We start from the raw sequence: 18,227 nt of genomic DNA, 5'->3' as shown, positions 1-18,227 counted from the left end.
TCCGTCCATTTAGCCAACCGACTAGTCAACTATCTATCTGACCAACCCTCTGTCCATGCATCCAAACATCCTTCTGCCCTAGTAACTGAGCAATGGATGAATGAATTATTAATTCAAGGATCCATCCGTCCAACTGATTCAATGAGCACCATCCGTCACCCAAAAATATTCCATGCATTCAGACCCATGAATCTGTTCATCCATTCATTCACTCTGCAGTTCAAACCATGCATGTCCTCTGTTAAAGAACCTTCCCTTCTTATGTGGGATTAGTTGTTCTTGTGCGAGTGCTGCCATCATCCACATTTATTGGAGTTTCAAGTTTGCCACAGGAGGGAATGAGAGTGATCTTCTGTCTCTGTGCACTGCATTGCACTAGCGACTAGTTATCCCAACAGTCACAAGTCCATCTCTGGACTAAGCATTTGATGATGAATGAACAGAGTCTTTGCTGGGCAAATGTTCCAGGGTCTTATTGGAGAGAGATATCAGGTAAAAATAGACAAATCATTCACTAAAAACCACCAGCACTGGCACAGCGCTCACGCACCGCTGTGTAGAGGATGAAAGGTCCGCTTTTAGAGGAAATGAAATTTAGCTGTTGGCTGCACTATCACGGCCTGATCTTCCAACTGAAGCAGGCAGCTGATCCAAATCTGCCAGCAGCTGCCCCTCGAGCTGTTATTGTGCTTCTTTTGGCGAAGGCAAGGAGCGATGACATCCCTTCAGCCTTTTATATTCCCCTCCTCACCTCTTTGTGTTTATTTCCACCTGCGCCCATTTCCTTCATCTAACCAATTCTGACTGACAGGTGGGATAATGATTTAATCTGATGCTGCGTCCAAGATGTTGACTGACCACTCAATCATTACAGGGGTTTTAAACTGGGATACATCTTACTGGTGAACAATAAAATATGAAAATCCCCTGCAGGCAGAGATATGATTGCTTTCAATTCTTCACCCGAGACTCATAGGAAATGAGATGGACTCATTTTCCATTGCATGAATTCATCCGAGACCATACATCTACTGAGCGTTTAGGCCTGTTATCCTGTCTTTGGTTTGTTTATACTAAGCACCTCGCTCCTCTTTTTGACGCAGATGATCGCACAAACGCGGGAGCAACTGGAAATGAGAGCGTTTATTAGCAGTAAACGGGATCATTTACCCAAGACTACATTCCACAAACTAACATTTCCGAAGTGGCCACATGACATACTGTGTAAGTGAAAATTCTTTATAAAAGGTTATGTGCTGAAAAAAAAAAAAAAAAAAATGTATATATATATATATATATATATATATATATATATATATATATATATATATATATATATATATATATATATATATATATATATATATATATATATATATATAAAGGATTGTGAGTTGTTTGGTTCTTTATGGGGCTATAAATTATTCAAAAACAAAGTCTACAACTGCGTACTTTTTCTCTGTAAACGCACTGACAACGCGTGACCTCTGCTACAATAAGGCAGCTTATACTTTGATTGACACCTGTGGCTAGTGAAAACCTTATTACTGAAAAATACGGCATTAGCTCCATCTTAATTTCTCCTTAATGTCCATTTTCGTTTGCCTGAAAAAGGCCACTGAAATAATTTCGTGTGTATTCGTAATACGTAATCATAATTATCGTGCAATAATTAAATACATATTTCGGTGGAAGGGCGTGTAATTAATGAGTCTAAAATACTATTGAATGCAGAATATTATTGTCAAAATTACCCGCTATTTGGATTATTATTGGGATTTAGAAAGTCTTGGGAAAGCGCACGTAAAACATGTAGTACCTGCATTTGAACGCTAGATGGCATAAACTTTTTTTTTTTTTTTTTTTTTTTTTTTGTAATCCAGACAAGTGAGTCTGCTCCTGAGATCCTGGAATGTTAATACGTGCCATGACAGGTCACGCTGTTGTTGGCAGAATGTCCTGTTTTATTCCTGTAATCGAAGTGATCCCTGAACTTTTATCGCAAAACTCCAGGAAACGTGCTCACACACCACACAAAATATTTACTATACTCTTGCATAAGCGGGCGCTTTCGTGGAACTAAAAGGGAGAACACGCTGTTTTGAGTGTTTGTTCTCTGGTATGAACAAACCGTCTCACATGCACTTTTTAAATATGTACACGTTTTAATTTCCTCTAAGAACAATCTAAACAAATGATCAGCCTCATATTGGCATGTAAACAAAGCAAGTTGATGTTGCGTTTGAAGAACCTCTGTGAGAAACCGCTGGTTTTGTTTCATGTGGAAACAGCCTGATCGGAAAATGGTAATTCGTGTGAATGTTGATGGAAGAATATGATGTTCAATTGGTAATCTGTGTTTGAATAAATGTTTTCATTTTGGTACATTTGAAAGAAATGACGTGCCATTCTAATCATGTAAAAATGAAATCAAATTGCATATTCTTCTGATTCATTCATGTAATAACCTGTATGGTTGACAACACGTTGTGCCACATATACATGACTTTGATGTTATTTCATCAATGTATTAAAGCTTTAAAAGCAAATGTAAGCGGTGAATTGCGCTGTAATGGTGCAAATTCCGTCGGTCCATAAATACCACACGGCTTGCCATCCGATCCGGCGCAGGGCGGTATAAACCAGCATCGTCAAGCGATTGTAAGACACCGGATACACCTTACAAAATAACACAATAAACTACTATTTCAAAACAACGCCATCGTTTTGACCCATCAGATATATGTGAAACAGTTTTTCCCAAATATGATATCAGTAGTTATACTCACTACTTTATTTAACTTGACTCAAAATATAACTTAACGGCCACATACGGAGTTCGTTTTTTTTACTTTGAAAATCCAAACAGAAAGTCATTCAGTGTCAACACAGTAAGACTGTTTAGCATAGTGCGAATAGACACAGTCAATCTTTGTTTACGCCCTGTTGCGGTAACCAACTTCTTAGCGACTGCATGACTTTCTCTGTTGTGTCGGGTTGTTTTTTGGTAGCAACATAGTGTGAATCCCGGACAATGGCTCACAACTGCTGGGACTCGAGGTTGTGGTGTCACAGACTGATGCTGGCAAGCGGGTTAGCTGGATTGCTGTGACCCTCCGTCCACACAAGTACAGGTCGACCCACATCTGCAGAGAAGGTATTTAAGCTCCCAGAAATAAGCTTTTTGGAGAACGTATTCTGTTGATATTCTCCAGGTTCGTGACCATCGCTTATCCGTATCCATGTGTGACGCTATTATCTGTAGTGATGGCTGATACTTTAATACATTGATCGATGTTTTTCAGCATTCAGAGTCAGAAATCTGTCCACAATGGAGACTTCCTCGGTGACCCTGACTGTTCGAGGAGAAACTCTTCCAGGCACGTCTCACAAGTTCATCCTCCTACTGTTAATGTATTCAGCTGATCTATCATGACCTTAGTTATCTCACCTCGAACTAATCCCGATTCAGAAATATTTTTTACCCTTTAAAGACGTATACGAGGTCAACAACCATGTGTGTCTAACCCTGTTAATATGGCTAATGTTTTATATTCATCTTAAAATGTAGCCCGAGCGTCTGTTTTTTAACTAAAAAATTGAAGTGTCAGCCCCTTAGAAGTTTTAAAGCAAAAGGAAGTGGAACCATTTTGCAGCTTTAAAAGTGGAGGATTAAATGTACTTCAAATATTCATGATGCGTGACTTAGTTATTGATTTAATGATCTATATCTCACAGGCGAAGTGATTGCTGTCGTCGGTAGCTGTGAAGCCCTGGGAATCTGGAGCCACCAAAAGGCTGTGGTGTTACAGCCCTGCGATATTGCGTGAGCATCACAATTTCCCATATTTTAAGACAAATATCATCAACATTGTCCTGAAACAATCTTTTGTTCATGACAGAAATACATGGACAGCAACAGTCAGTGTCCCTAAAGGAGTCATCATCAAGTACAGATACTTCAAAGGCTTCTTTTTGGAGTCAAAGGTGAGCACTCAATACTTACATACTCCTGCTTAAGTGAAATGTACTGTTTTGATAATTTACATATATAAGGGTGTTATTAATATCTAAATTGTTTGCTTAGTCTTATTTGTGGAATCGTTTTTATTGTCTTAATGTGCAGAATACATCAGCATTTTTAAATATATAGGTCAAATAGTAGGACTCTTGTAGATTGTTTTGGTTTGGTTTCACTGTATTTGCAGTTTTCATGTTTCACTACACTTTGTCCTTTGAGGGAGTTGTGGTTGCCTGTTGTAAAACAGGGCAAACTTCCAGCTGACTGTCTGCACACGTGAGAGCTGATAAACCTGCTGCGATGGGGATGTACACTCAAACTACCAGGGATCACATTTCACTTATTCAAATGTATATAGGTCAGCATTTTGCATACTAAGGGTGGAGCTGTTTTCAGAGATGTCTTCCTTTGTTGTGCTAAATGACTTGTCCTTACAGTAGAATGTGTCTGAGGGTGGCGTCTCAAATGCACAACAACACAGTGTTTACCCCACTTCTATGAAGTCACTTTTGAATGATGATTACAGCAAATGTTTTTTTTTAAACCCATTAACAAATCCACTTTTCAGATATCAACCCATGGTTGCTGGCTGCCCTAGGTGGGGATCGGTGACTGTGCCAGCTCGTAATTCCTTTCTCATACTCTGACCCGAGGTTCCGACTTGAGTCGGGCGTGAAAAGTAGAGCCATTTAACCGTCTGATCACCCTAACATTGTACTCAACATTGGAATTTCAGAGTGCAGGTGGTCCCTGTCAAGTGATAGTCAAAATGTGGGAGACCCATCATCAACCTCGCACGATGAGCCCCACAGGTATCAAACTACAGAACTGGTGCACTATGTGGTTGGTTTGGGGTACTGTGCTCGACTCTACCCTCATGTTAGCCAGTACTGCTCTAGAGCTATGAGTGGCAGAGAACTTGATTATTAGAGGACCTTTTTTTTTTTAACTAATAACTGTTAACATTCTAACTTCTATTTCTGGGTTGGTGGTTCAGGGGGGATTTTTTTATCCCATATAATATACGGTTTTCAATGGCTAAGTCACATGAAACATTTTCAGTATTTATATACTTTTGTTGACTAATGCATCTCCCTGCTTGACAACCCTTTCCTCCCACACCTGTTTTTCTAGCTTATCTGCTGGGCACATTCAGTCTTTTCTATACTTGGTTAATATGTTGGTCCTGATAAACTTATTCTGACATATAGCACTTGTTTTTACTTTCCTATGTTTAAATGGAGGCAAATCAAACTCAGAGCTTGCTGAGTGAAAATGTAGTCCATACTGTGATATTGAATGAAATCGTTGGCAGCATCTGCTCTGGTTTTATTTGTTTTCATTTTCGTCTCTATCGGTTGTAATATTTCGTAACGCAATTTCCTTCTATTTCAGCGACAACCGTGACGATCGACAACGGAGAGTTCGGAATCCACAGTGAGTCTAATTTAATCCCTTTTTATTTCAACCCTTCAAAACTTCAACACGAGAACTTTCTCTCTCACAACAAAAAAAAAATCTGATGGTGCCTCAAAGATTCAAATGACAAACAATCCACTACATGAGGACTGATGAAGTCACGTCCTGTTGGCTTCATTTCACTGTAGACTTCTCTGAACTTCAGTTTAAACTTTGAACCGGCAACTAAAAGATGATAGCGCATGTGTTATGATTACCTGTGCGTGGATCAGTATTGTTAACCTTATTGAACAGTCGCAAATAAATAAAATGAGGTTATTTTCTGGGAATACAGTACAAATATACAAATATACAGTACAAATACTCCCAGGTTTCTTTTCTTCTTTTTGTTTACATGGCGTTATTTTTCATTGTTAAAATGCATGTACAGCCAACTTGGACCTCAGATGGTCACAATCTTGCATGACACTCTAAAGAGAGAATATAGTGAATTAATGTGTGTTGTTTTTTTTATTCAGCTGTAATATTTGTCTGGATGGGAGCATAATGTATTATAAACAAGAGTTAGCACGATTGCTGCTGAGGTGAAGAACGTGACTTAAACAATACATGTGTGCAAACTAATCTCTCCTTTTGAAGTTTAAGTTTGTATAAGCATTTGCATTTTTTTCAGTCCCCATGTGTTCATGTAGCATTCATTGGGCACATATTCCTCAGGTAACTATATCTATCCTTGGACCTAAACCTATGATCTGTGCAAGAATAAAAGCATGAAATAACTCCAAATTCAAACACAACCTTGAATGTGTCGTCAAAGGTCCTTTATATTCATGAAGCAACTGAAGCTCCCCCGCTTTGTTGCTCCTTTACTAGTCAGCATTTACAAGCAACGTTAATCTCCAGTGCTTCCTGTTCTTTCTGTCTGCAGATGGGCTGAAATGTGTCGACTCCGGATGGCTGACGTGCCAGACAGAGATCCGCCTGAGACTGCACTATTCTAAGATGCCGCCCGTGTCCATCACCAAGAAGAAATTCAAGAAGTCCCGCTTCAGGTGAGGCTGCAGTTGAATTCGACACCAGCTGGAGAAAGTTGGGACTGAAAGTGAATCTGTTGTGATCATCTGATCTCGTGCGACAGATAAGTGGTGTGCTCTTCCAGTTATTTTATGGTGATGGAGACATTTTTATCAATGAAATCCACTCAAGTTTTCTTCATATAAGCATGAAAAGAAGGCAGATGTTGCACCAATGATGTCTGCACCAAGCTAAATGTTGGCTATAATAATCTGGCATTTTCTAATATCACATTTCCAAATTTTGCAACATATGTTCATAGATTCAGTGACTGAGAGCGTGCTGCATTATTGAGAGGTTTAGGGTGGTGGTGTTGCATAGAAAAGTGTGTGTCTGGAGTTGGCTCAGTGCATCATGACTTACCATGTAGGCCAGAAGCTTAAACGCTTTAGGCAGATTTACTTGTCACTGATAGGCTTTGCTGCCATTACCGTCCATGTTCCTTCAGTATTAGTAATGCACTCTGAAGTGGTCATTTAATACTAAGTAGACCAATCCAAACTATTATCATCAGTTTTTCGTTTTTATTTCCTGATACATATTTGCTTAAACATATGTGTCATGCTGCCATTAGTTGATAATTCTATCTGTTGTTGTTCTGAAATGTCTCTTCATGCAGCCTTTTTTTAGATAAGGCTGGATAAACAAAGACATGTTATCAAGTTGCTTTGACTGTGAACACATTATTTTAAAACCTTTCCAGGATCAAGTTGACCTTGGAGGGCATTGAGGAAGAGGAGGATGAGGAAGATGTGCTCAGTCCATCCTCGCTGCACAAGATGCCCACCACTCTCGAGATCAGCATGATCACAGCCAATGGATACAACTCCCGCCACTCCCAGCCCGAGTGTGGCTACGCCCTAGAGCCGTCCAAGTGGACCGAGTACAGCATCCACACCATGGATCCAGACAACCTGGAGCTCACCTTTGAGTTTTTTGAGGTGTGTAATCAATTGGTGGTGGTTGTAAGAAAATAAAATCACCTGAAATGATGTTCCTCTTCTTTCCTTACAGGAGGATCTCAGTGAACACGTGGTCCAGGGTGACGTTCATCCAGGTCATGTCGGGACAGCATGCCTCCTTTCCTCTTCGTTTTTGGAGAGTGGGAAGGACAATGGTGTTGTTACACTTCCCATAATGGGACGTAATTCCAGACAGACCATTGGGAAAGTTAGAGGTAAGTGGGAAATTTCGGCTTTATTTGTGACATGAGATTATTCTGCTCATTTAATGGGGACTTTCTTTGCATATCATTTGACTTACCAGTATCTCAGAACAGTAAGCTGGTTGTCTTGTCCACTAGTGTGGCTGGCAGACAAAGGCGTTCTGTAGCATCTAGGTTGCTCATTAAAAAAAAAAAACAATACCACTATGTTTAGCATTTCAATTCAATTAAAACCTTGTGATTGTTGTTGCCATAATTGCTTATTACCAGCATCTTTTTGTTTAACAGTGTTTCACTTTCCACAGATAACATGAGTAGATTAGTTAGCATCTGTGGTTTGAGGACTTGCACTTTATTTTGTACAGAACTCCACTAGTTTGATGTTTTTATTTTGAAAAACACCCCTGTGTGGAGCTTCCTCTAGCAGGACACAGATGTTACACAGCTATGGTAAAAACAATAGTAACTTTTCAAGTGGTCTTCCCACAGACAGAGCCTGTGCTCTCGTGTCCCAACACTTCGCTTTGACTTTGTTTTTGTTAGTTCATGTTGATAGCTCTTACATTTAAAGGCCCTGAACTTCAACCCTGACAATAAAGATCTACTTCTTCTGCCTGCCTGTCAATAAAACTTAATTTGACCTTTCACACTAATCTGTTGAACTTTCTGTTTCAGTGGATTATCTTGTGACGCGGCCGATACACGGACTGCAGTGTGACATGAGCTCCTCATTCACCAAGTATTGGAAGAAAAGAAGGCCTCTGGATGTGGGTCACCGAGGAGCAGGAAGCACACACGCAGCCAAGTGAGTTACACGCTTCTTGTCTTATAATCTTATTTCACGGACTTTCATCCCACTTCTCTTCAATTACACATAATCTTTAGATTAGCTTTGGACTGTAGGGGCTTAACAGCAGGTTGATGTATTAGCTTTCAGTGCTGTCTAGTCACACACTCACCCAAAACACTTTGTCAGCATTATTATTATGTAACTGCGTACTCAATGGACTGTTATGCAAACTCTGCTGGTGCAGAAAGGAAACTGTCGCACTGTGCACTGTTCCAGCTGAGTTGCTGTGGTGGTACACCTTTGTAATGTCTCCAGATCTCTCTTTATTGTTAAATGCTTTTTTTTTTCAGGCACCATAAAGTCAGAGAGAATACCATCGCTTCATTCAAAAGTGCTGCCAACCATGTAAGTATAATGGATCAATGCCACCCATCAGAATTGACTAGTCACATACTGCCTGTACTCCCGCACACAGGGTGCCGCCTACGTAGAGTTTGACGTCCACCTCTCCAAAGATGCTGTGCCTATCGTGTACCACGACCTCACTTGCTGTATAGCTTCCAAAAAGGTAACACTATCCACCTGTGATGGGGTTGTACCTGTCACTGCTAGTACTGCGGTGACACAATGGTGCATCTTGCAAGATCTTCCAAGATGTGAAACACATGAATCCCTACTACAAAATAAAGCATCACTGAAAAGTCCCAGACAGCCTCCCGCTGCTTCAGCATATCTCCAGTGATCCGTTTCCTCTCCTCAGTCAGCATGTCTGGCTCCTGTTCTGTTTCCCTGCTGTCATTCGCACATGCTCAGACCGACTCACTCCAGGCCCAGCAGGAGTGGGTTAAGAAGTTAAAACATCGCTTTGATATCATCTCACTTTGATGTAACTGATGTTTTTGTGCTGTGTATTTAAATCTGACATTCCCTCCACAACAGAAAAACGACAAGAGACTGGAGCTAATTGAAGTTCCTGTTAAAGATTTGACATTTGATCAGCTGCAACTTCTAAAGGTAACGTATTTTTGGAGATCGTTTTGTGGTTATAATAGTTACTTTCTTCACTGTAAAAACGTAATGCTGAGTGCTGCAGATCCTTTTGCAGTGACTTTGTGTTTATTCGGATCATCTCATTCTGCTTTTTAAGACAGTTGTGAGCAGGAATAGCGTTTGTGTTTGTTCACATGACTTTGTTAGACTTGAGAGTAATGAAACATGTCAGCTGCATCAGTGCAGATGAATGTTTACTACAAATATTTAACTTGTTCCATCTTTATTTGTTAGTTCTTTTCAATACAATCACCTAGTTTTTCCGCTTCATTGTTTCAGCTGGCGCATGTTACCGCCATGGGGCATGATGACAAAGGTAAGTATTATAATATTGACCTCGAGTTTTGCTCACGCTCTCATGTTACGTGTTTACCCTATGTTACACTGCCGTCCAGATTGTACTTCAGATCTGCTGGAAGAGGAGGAAGAAATCGATGAGCATCAGCCGTTTCCTTCACTCTCACAGGTGACTAAAACCCAATAGTGAGGTGGGATATTCTTATCAACAATTAATAATTCATCCCTTTCAACCATTTTAGATTTTCCAAGCAGTGCCTGAGCATGTTGGCTTCAATATTGAGCTCAAATGGATCTGTCAGATGAAGGTAGGAAACAGTGAGTGATAGCAGTCGGCTCTTCAGTTGTTCGTTTGTTAATGTTTGTGGTTTCAGGATGGATCATGGGACGGCAACCTTTCGTCCTACTTCAACATGAACAAGTACCTGGACATCATCCTGTCCTGTGTTCTGCAAAAGGGAGGAAACAGGAGCATTCTTTTCTCCTGCTTTGACCCAGATATCTGCACCATGTGAGCTTGAGATTTGTATTTTGGACTTTTGAAGCTGATTGAGTTCCATTTTCAAAACTGAAGGATCTTATTGTGTTTTCTTGAGTTGCACAATGTCCAGTGACACCATTTCTGTTCGAACCACAGGGTCCGTCACAAGCAGAACAAATACCCCGTCCTCTTCCTGACTCAGGGAATCTCAGACAGATATCCGGAGTTGATGGATATCCGCTGCCAGTCCACCCAAATTGCCATGAGCTTTGCTCAAAGCGAGAATATTCTAGTGAGTAGGGCGAATGATTTGGTTGAACTGGATCATCTCCGTCCTTTAACTACATTTTTTGCCATGTTTCCAGGGCATCAGTGCACACACTGAGGAGCTGTTGACGCACCTGCCGTACATCAAGGAGGCTCAGAGCAAAGGTCTGGTGGTCTTCAGCTGGGGAGACGACAACAATAACCACGCCAACAGGATGAAGCTGAGAGAACAGGGGATTGACGGCCTCATCTATGACAGGTAAGCCAAACAAAGTTTGAGCTAATGATTATAACATACAACTATTTCTCACCCTGCTGTCTGGATCTTTTTCCGACAGACAGAGGTATTTAAGGATGTTGTATTTTAGCCTCCAACCTTAACTAGAAATTTCTGTGACCCGGATGTCCAAAACTTCCAACTGAAATTTATTGTTATATATTCAAATATTCAATAAGGCAATGGAAAACAAGCATTTTAGGAGAGAGATTTGTGAAAAGGTTTTTCATCACACAAGAGAAACATTGAATTTCTCATCTCTACACTTGGGTAGCTATTACATTTAAACATAAACAAATAATGATGTTGGAGACAAACTCCACTGATATGTTTCATCATAAAACAGTACAGAGGGACTGTAATGTCCAACACATGGAATAAAATGAAAATGTCTTTATCATGATATTGCCAAAATTACATTAATCGCAATAACTTTTTTTGTCCATATGGCCCATCGCTAGTTCACAGATTCATCATGTCATTGTTCCCCTTACGTCACATTTTCTAGATTTCAAGACTATCTATTATAATGTTATCTATTATAACACAGTGAACTACAAAATATGTTTTGTATGTCACTTCCTTGTTATTTTCTATTTGCGTGTGAAAAAAATGTTGACTTTCAAGACAGCCTCCGGTGGTTTTCAACAACCCAACCAGCACATCTAGTCGAACCCGTCTGCTCAGAAGTTTCAGTTCTGCTTCACTCTAATATGACATCATGACATATAGCCACAGTGAAGTTTTAAGACAGTTACATTGTCTTAAGGTCCCAGTTGTCTTACTTTTTGTTCTGTTTTTACAGAATTTGTGAATGTTCCCTGCCCAATTTTGGGTCATCTGACTTGTGTAAAGTGCCTTCTCCTGCTCTTATGTTTTGTTGTCGGTTCCCTAAAATGACTGATCTGTCGAACTTGTTTTGTTTTGTAAATGATGGAAGACAGTTGACTCATCATTTATTCATTCCATGTTTTCAATCACCCTTGAAATCTGATGAAAGAGGTGCTGGTCGACTGCCCAGTCTATCATTCTGAAGCAGTTTTACTAAAAAGCCCGTTGCACTGTGTTTATGATGGGAATACAAGCTCCGTAACTGTTGACTGCATGTGTTATTCTACCCCTTATTATTTGTCTAAACTTTCTTGGCACTCGTTTGAATTGATATGAGCTGCGTGTGCAAAGAATGGAACTCACAGCGGCTCCATCAGACGCCCTTGATCCTCCAGCATGCTTGTTGTTTGTTGACTGGCGGTAATGGTCACATTACTGGCCGAGCAGCCCGAAGGGCTTTGTTTGAGAGAGCTGAGGGAAATGAGGCTCTTCGATGCCAAGGAACAAATTGACAATGCTGCTGTATAAAAGTTCAGTCAATTGTGTAACTGTTTACATTGAGTCACAAACTGGATGCCTTGGATTATCCTGCAATACTAACTGTCCCCAGTGGAGGCCGCCTTGTGTTTGTTTCTGTATAATATGATACCTTTTCAGTGTTCACTGCATCGTGGCTCAGGAAGTTCTGTTTTGCAATGCTGACTTGCTGGCTGGTTATTTGTCTCTTTAGAGCAAAGCATCAGCTCTACATTTGCAGAAGTGGGACTATAAAACTGTATTAGCAAACTTAATATTTGATCTTTATTAGATTTTAAAATTGTATAGAAGCTCTTGTTAGCTTTATTGTGTTGGACGTGATGAAAGAACCCCCTGGTGATGTGAGTGTCATCCTTTCACTTGCTTCAACATCACACACAGGAATGTGAAACTTAACCTCCTATAGACTGCAGTGCTCCACTTTCTAGAGCAGCTGCGTGACAGCAGCCGTGTTCATGACAGCTCATCATTTTGCATTACAGTTCACCAGGTTTGACTGTTTTCTGACTGCTACAGTTTGACTATGCTGCTTGTAATGACTGAGATCAAACTGTAAAGGGACTTCTGTTTAAAAAAAAAGCATGCTTAAACTGACACGAACAACAACAATTTCTCCTCTTGATGTTTCCATATCGTTCCACTTTGAGTTGCGTTGCTCAAGACCTTGGTTGTAAAACTGGCCAGTTATATTATGAACATTTTTCTTGACCTGGTTTTCTCTCACACAAAGGGAATGAGGCATGTTTCTGACTGTGGAACTTAATAACAGTCCCCCAAGACAACTGAACTATCATGAACTAATCTAAACCATCTAGCTGTGAACTACTACTCTATCACGTACAATAGTTATGCATCTTGTGTCGACTGTGTTTTTAAAAAACATATTCATGTTTGTTATGAGCTTCCTAATTATGTTTATTTTTTTCCCGCAGGATCGGGGAGGATCAAGGAGACCAGCCAAACATCTTCCAGGTGGAAGAGCAACATTCTTTGCAGGAGGTCATCACAGAGGAGACCCTGAAGAACTCCATGTGCTCCTGCTACTCCATCCCCTGCTCCATGGCTCCGTGCATCACCTCCAAGCCACGCACGTGCAGCGCAGAGTCCGACTCTGGCCTCAGCTCATCATAAGAAGACCACACTTATAACTTGACAGTGCACGTGAAAACATTGGTTATCATACCAGCGTCTCCTCAGTTCTCAACATTGCATTGTCCACCGAAGCTTCCCCACTTTACCAGCACACCTCACAATGTCTGCTCAGGCCTGTTGCGATTTGAGGTTTATGAACACAGAATGTAAAGCAGGAAGATAAAACTACACCAGTATTTATTTTGCCAACATGCCATTTGTTTTTGTTGTCTAAAGTGCTCAAATATAATGGAATTTTCTGCTGTAAAATGGGGGATTGCATGTCATAATGTCCAGCCAGACTTGGATGTGTTAACTTTTGCATGTAACCATAAATGTAGTTTATTGTCTCGTACTGGGTTTTAGTTTTGAGGTAGACAATGAGGTCGAGTTGATTATTTGTCACACACTTGTGGAGAGAACGGAGAACAGAACCTTCAAAGTGCTAAAATCTTGTTTTTATGTTTTAAAATGAATATGGATGTAAACTTGATCGAATGTTTATTGGTGCACCGTAGCCTTAAATTGTTTTTTTTTAAATATATATTTACTTGACTTGTGACTGAGATGCTCCATCTTCAGCACAGGCAAATGTCATGTCACTTAAGCAGACTGATGGCATGGCACAGGACATAACAAAAGCATGAGGTTTTCGCTCGCTGCACAGGTGCTTCGTGCTCTGTCTCCTGATGTCACTCCATGATGTAGTGCATTAAGATGTAAATAAATAATTGAACCACATGCTGCAGATTTTTTTTGTCACTGTAGAAAACATTGCATGAGTCTGGCTTGTGTTCAGGGTGGTATCATCACAAAAACCCTCCATTTTCCAGTAGCGCTTTCAGTCCCTGTGTGTTGTATCCGCTGGTGATAAGATGAGTGGACACAGTAGTAGCAGTGGTTGTCTGGTGGCAGCTTAGCAGTGTCAGGCCCATGCTTTCACCCCTGTCACGCCAGTTGACCTGCAGCTTCAGTGACTGACAAGATAACGTGATTATATAAAGGATCCAGTGTTTGTTTTCACAGTGAGAATCTTGGCGGTTATCAGTGTGAACCTTGAAAGTCTGATTGGCTACATCTGATAAAATGAATGAATATAAACTGAAGACTTGAGAAATGCTGCTTATTCCTGGTGATGCATTCTATTAGGTCAAGTTTATTTATAGTGTTTTGTTATTATTCATTGCTTTTACTCACTCATCTAATGTGTTTCAATAAAAACCTGGACTGGAAACATGAGGCGAGAATGTTGACATTTTATATTATCAAGCGTTTGCTGCACCCTGCTGTAAGTGATGCTGCTACTACATCTACTACCTCTGGCGAGTGTAACAGATGGTTCACATGGTTTAAACTAACATATTCTCGTGACAGGAAATCAAAGTGTGCGTTTATATATATATATATATATATATATAGGTTACAGGGGATGACACATTGTAATTCTGAACAATATTCATGTTACACATGAAGCCACCCTTCTGCTGCTGGACATCACAAGCAGTGGCTTGGTCTCCACTACAAAAACAGGGTGGCTTTCTATAAAGAAATGGAAGGTCTAGCAACAGAGGGCTACACCATCAGAAATGAAAAAAACAAAAAACAAAGCTGTCACCGATCGGTGCTGCGTCTGCCCGGCTGTGCCCGAATGCACCCAATCATTCTGCGAGCTGAGAGTTTTAACTCTCATCTAACATTTAACATCAATGATATTTCATGCCAACATCGCCCACGCCAGTGGTAATTAATAACACATTCGACTGGAACACAAACTGTTTCTTAAACTTAATAAGTTTTCTATGGCTGAGCTCCATTTCATTGGAAGGTGTCGTAACTCAAAAAGCATGATGCAAACTATTATGTCGAGCCTGCTGACATTTTATGGAGGGAGCGAAAGGCTCCAGAGTGAACAAACATGCAGGATCAGGAGGAGTTATTGACTGCCTGCTGGCCAGGCAATAAATACTTCATAATCTTGTACGTTTCCATACAATTTTGGACAGATAATCCTACATTTATGGAAGATTTTTTTTTCCCTTTTGAACTGGGGGCCCTATAAAACCTCAGAATCTGGCGAAAGTCATTTATTTCCAGTCATCAGAATTACCATTCCACTTTTTGCTTTTCAGCTTTTCTCTTCTTGCCTCAGCAACCCAGCATCTTTATCTATATCATCTTTATACATAGTCTGATCTATACACAAATACACCAACACACATGCACATTGGAGATAATGATCACACAGGTACTGACAATAACTTGGTTTTTAATGTTTTTTCTCTTCTACAATATTCAGCTCATCACGAGGGCACTTAAGTCACTTTTTAAAAACATCCCCAAGAAATGTTCTAGAATCCTCCACTGACAAATGAAACTCAATAATCAGCATTGATAGTGAAAACCACCAACAATAAAGCGAATTGAAGCGAGTAAGTAAAAAGTAAGTAAATGAATAAAAAGCTGGACAACACTAGGAAGCTGTTCCTGATCGGAGTCAAATGCTTTCAGGACACTCTGGCTGAGACTGAACTTCAGAGTTCTCAGGAAACCGAAGACTCATGATTCTCAGCAGTCGGCTGATGAGCTCCAGCTGCAGGACGTTCTTTTTCTAAGCCTCGGACCTGGACTGGAGCGCCTCCAGAACTCGCCTCTGGCCTGCTTGGCCGCTGATGGTGCGGTGGGCCAGTGGGTGCTCAGGCAAACCTGGCAACCAGACCTGGACCACCGTGAACATATGCACGTAAAAAAAACAAAACAAAAGAAACGTTTTTACGTAACAAAATGAAAGCAACTTTTATGTTTATTGAGTTAGAACAGCTTCCAATGAAACTGACTTCAGTGAACAAACCTAACTATGTTTGGGAAGGAGCCCCTCTTTTACAGCCAAAGGTATGCTTTTTTACCAAAAAATTAATGATCATAAGTGTTTTAGTTGACGACAAGTAGAGTGAAGTTGCACCTAGTTATATTTAGTTGATTATAATACATTAGGAACTCAAGAATTCTCCTCAACAATTGTGTTTGTGAATGACTGCAGCTGTATCAACTGGCTGGATGTTGAGTGCAAACTATGGATAAGCTGTGGCCAGATAGTTGATACAACTTGTGTTGTAACAACACTGTAATGCACTAGCATCCTGTTCTGCTCATCAGAAGCTTGAATGCTTGATGAGTGAGTGGTTCACTAATACCTCCCCTTTGGCTCGGACCGGGCCTCGGACCTCTCAGGAAAGCAGATTTGGGATTCTCAGCTATCAGCAGACAAGATCCAACTGTGAGTAATGTTTTCCTAAACATGGACACGTACATACGTGACACAAAAGAAACAAACAAACAAGCAATATAAACATAAAACAAGTCATGTTACAAAAGAGCTATATGCACAGACACACACAGGACGCCAAACTGAACATACACACAAGAAACACACAGGCCAAGAGAGAGTGTTGCAGCTCTGCAGTCGGCCACGTTCAGCGCCACAATGGACACCAGTGCTGACTGATGTTCCACAAGTGAGCAACTGCGATTTAATCCGGGTCAGTGTTCCCTTGCAGAGCACAAGTCAAGTCAAAAATACTGCCGAGCCATCATTTATCTAAAGGATTTCTTCTTTCATTTCTGAGGTCAGACACAGAGGTGTAGCGCATAAATCTGCTCCAGAGAATTCAGCTGCTTACGTTCTTCTCAGAAGTAGAGGGGGTTGTGATTGGTGCGGGGGGGGGGGGTCTTTTATTGTTTATGTCCATCTGTCTGTGGATGCTGTGTGTGTCCAGTGTATGTTTGTGCTTCTGTGCATGTCTCACATGGAGGTTATCTGATTAGAAAGACTGTTCTCTGTGGGAACATCTTTTATGTTGAGGAATTTGATTCTGCGTCCAAGAAGGGAGGAAGGGAGTGAAGGGGGAGGATGCGGAAGGCGGTGAAGGGGGGGAGAGAGAGGACTGGAGGAAGGGAGGAACAAGAAACCTGCGCATGAGGTCTGTTCCAAACCCTGGCTCAGCCAAGACTGTTCGCCGTCTTGTCAACCTCCCGTGAGGCTAGGTCCAGGTTCAAGGAGAGAAAACGTACAGTGGAGGTATACAGCTCTTATCTTCCTCCACGCATCACAACCAACATGAATAAGCTCCACAGCCACTGTTAAATACAAAATGGATGTAACTACCTCCCCAGCTGCTACAATGTTTCTGTTTTTCTTTGTTTTTACAGTTTACATACAGGTCATTCTGTTGCTCTGTTTTCTGTTTCGCACTTCACTTTACTTACTTGCACTTAGTATTAGCTTTGCACTCATTATTATTTAGTATTTATTGCATTGTGGAAAGTTATTATTATTATGCAAACATTACTATGAAATCGGAAGCCGAGCAACAACATTTCGTTGCCACGGTCCCACTGCTTTGCGCAATGACAAATAAGTCTAAATCAGTTCATGAAGCTCAACAGACCGTATGATATCGCTCGGACAGAAAAAGATGTGTCTTTGCGTGGACCAGTGCTAAAACCTCTGACCCATTCATTCAAGTTTTGGAGATTGAAATAGAGACAAAACAATCCCCGGTTTCTTTTCAGTGATGATATTACTGTTTCATGAGTCAAAAGTTATTCTCTTAACACAAATCTCAAAGCTATTTTGGTTCAGTTTTCGTGCTCTTCCATGACGTGTGATGATACATCAGTGAATATAAAAAGTCCCACTCAAAGAAGTCTTCAGATGAGGGGGACGCTGCCTGAAGGCCTCAAAAGCCACTGGACTGATCTGATGGTGGACTGAGTGGAACCAGACTTGATTGTTAGCGTAGATCTGAGACCATTTATCTCCTGCAGGTCCATAATGATTTGGTCACACCAGCAGGTCATCACACGAAGAGTCATCAGAGCTTGGTGGGA

General features: G+C 40.7%; 1 protein-coding gene across 2 annotated transcripts; it reads left to right on the top strand.

Annotated features, from left to right (window-relative positions):
- The first annotated feature begins 1,916 nt into the window (after positions 1–1,916).
- Positions 1,917–14,081, top strand: gpcpd1 (glycerophosphocholine phosphodiesterase 1). Of its 2 annotated transcripts, none has more exons than XM_053843719.1 (20): positions 1,917–3,215; positions 3,306–3,380; positions 3,739–3,826; positions 3,903–3,987; positions 4,758–4,833; positions 5,417–5,458; positions 6,369–6,492; positions 7,218–7,455; positions 7,529–7,691; positions 8,355–8,484; positions 8,820–8,874; positions 8,945–9,037; positions 9,409–9,483; positions 9,799–9,835; positions 9,915–9,985; positions 10,059–10,124; positions 10,191–10,327; positions 10,454–10,589; positions 10,663–10,823; positions 13,142–14,081. In XM_053843719.1, the coding sequence occupies exons 2-20, from the start codon at positions 3,332–3,334 to the stop codon at positions 13,338–13,340; spliced, it is 2,025 nt and encodes a 674-aa protein (XP_053699694.1). In that variant the 5' UTR covers positions 1,917–3,215; positions 3,306–3,331; the 3' UTR covers positions 13,341–14,081. The 2 variants fall into 2 exon arrangements, with proteins under 2 accessions (XP_053699694.1, XP_053699693.1); XM_053843718.1 differs by having other exon boundaries at positions 1,918–3,157.
- Positions 14,082–18,227: the final 4,146 nt, after the last annotated feature.

Source organism: Synchiropus splendidus, chromosome 15 (assembly GCF_027744825.2).
Source record: "Synchiropus splendidus isolate RoL2022-P1 chromosome 15, RoL_Sspl_1.0, whole genome shotgun sequence".
NCBI lineage: Eukaryota > Metazoa > Chordata > Actinopteri > Syngnathiformes > Callionymidae > Synchiropus > Synchiropus splendidus.
The sequence above is the reverse complement of the archived record's forward strand: the minus strand, read 5'-3'. Positions and strand labels throughout refer to the sequence as shown.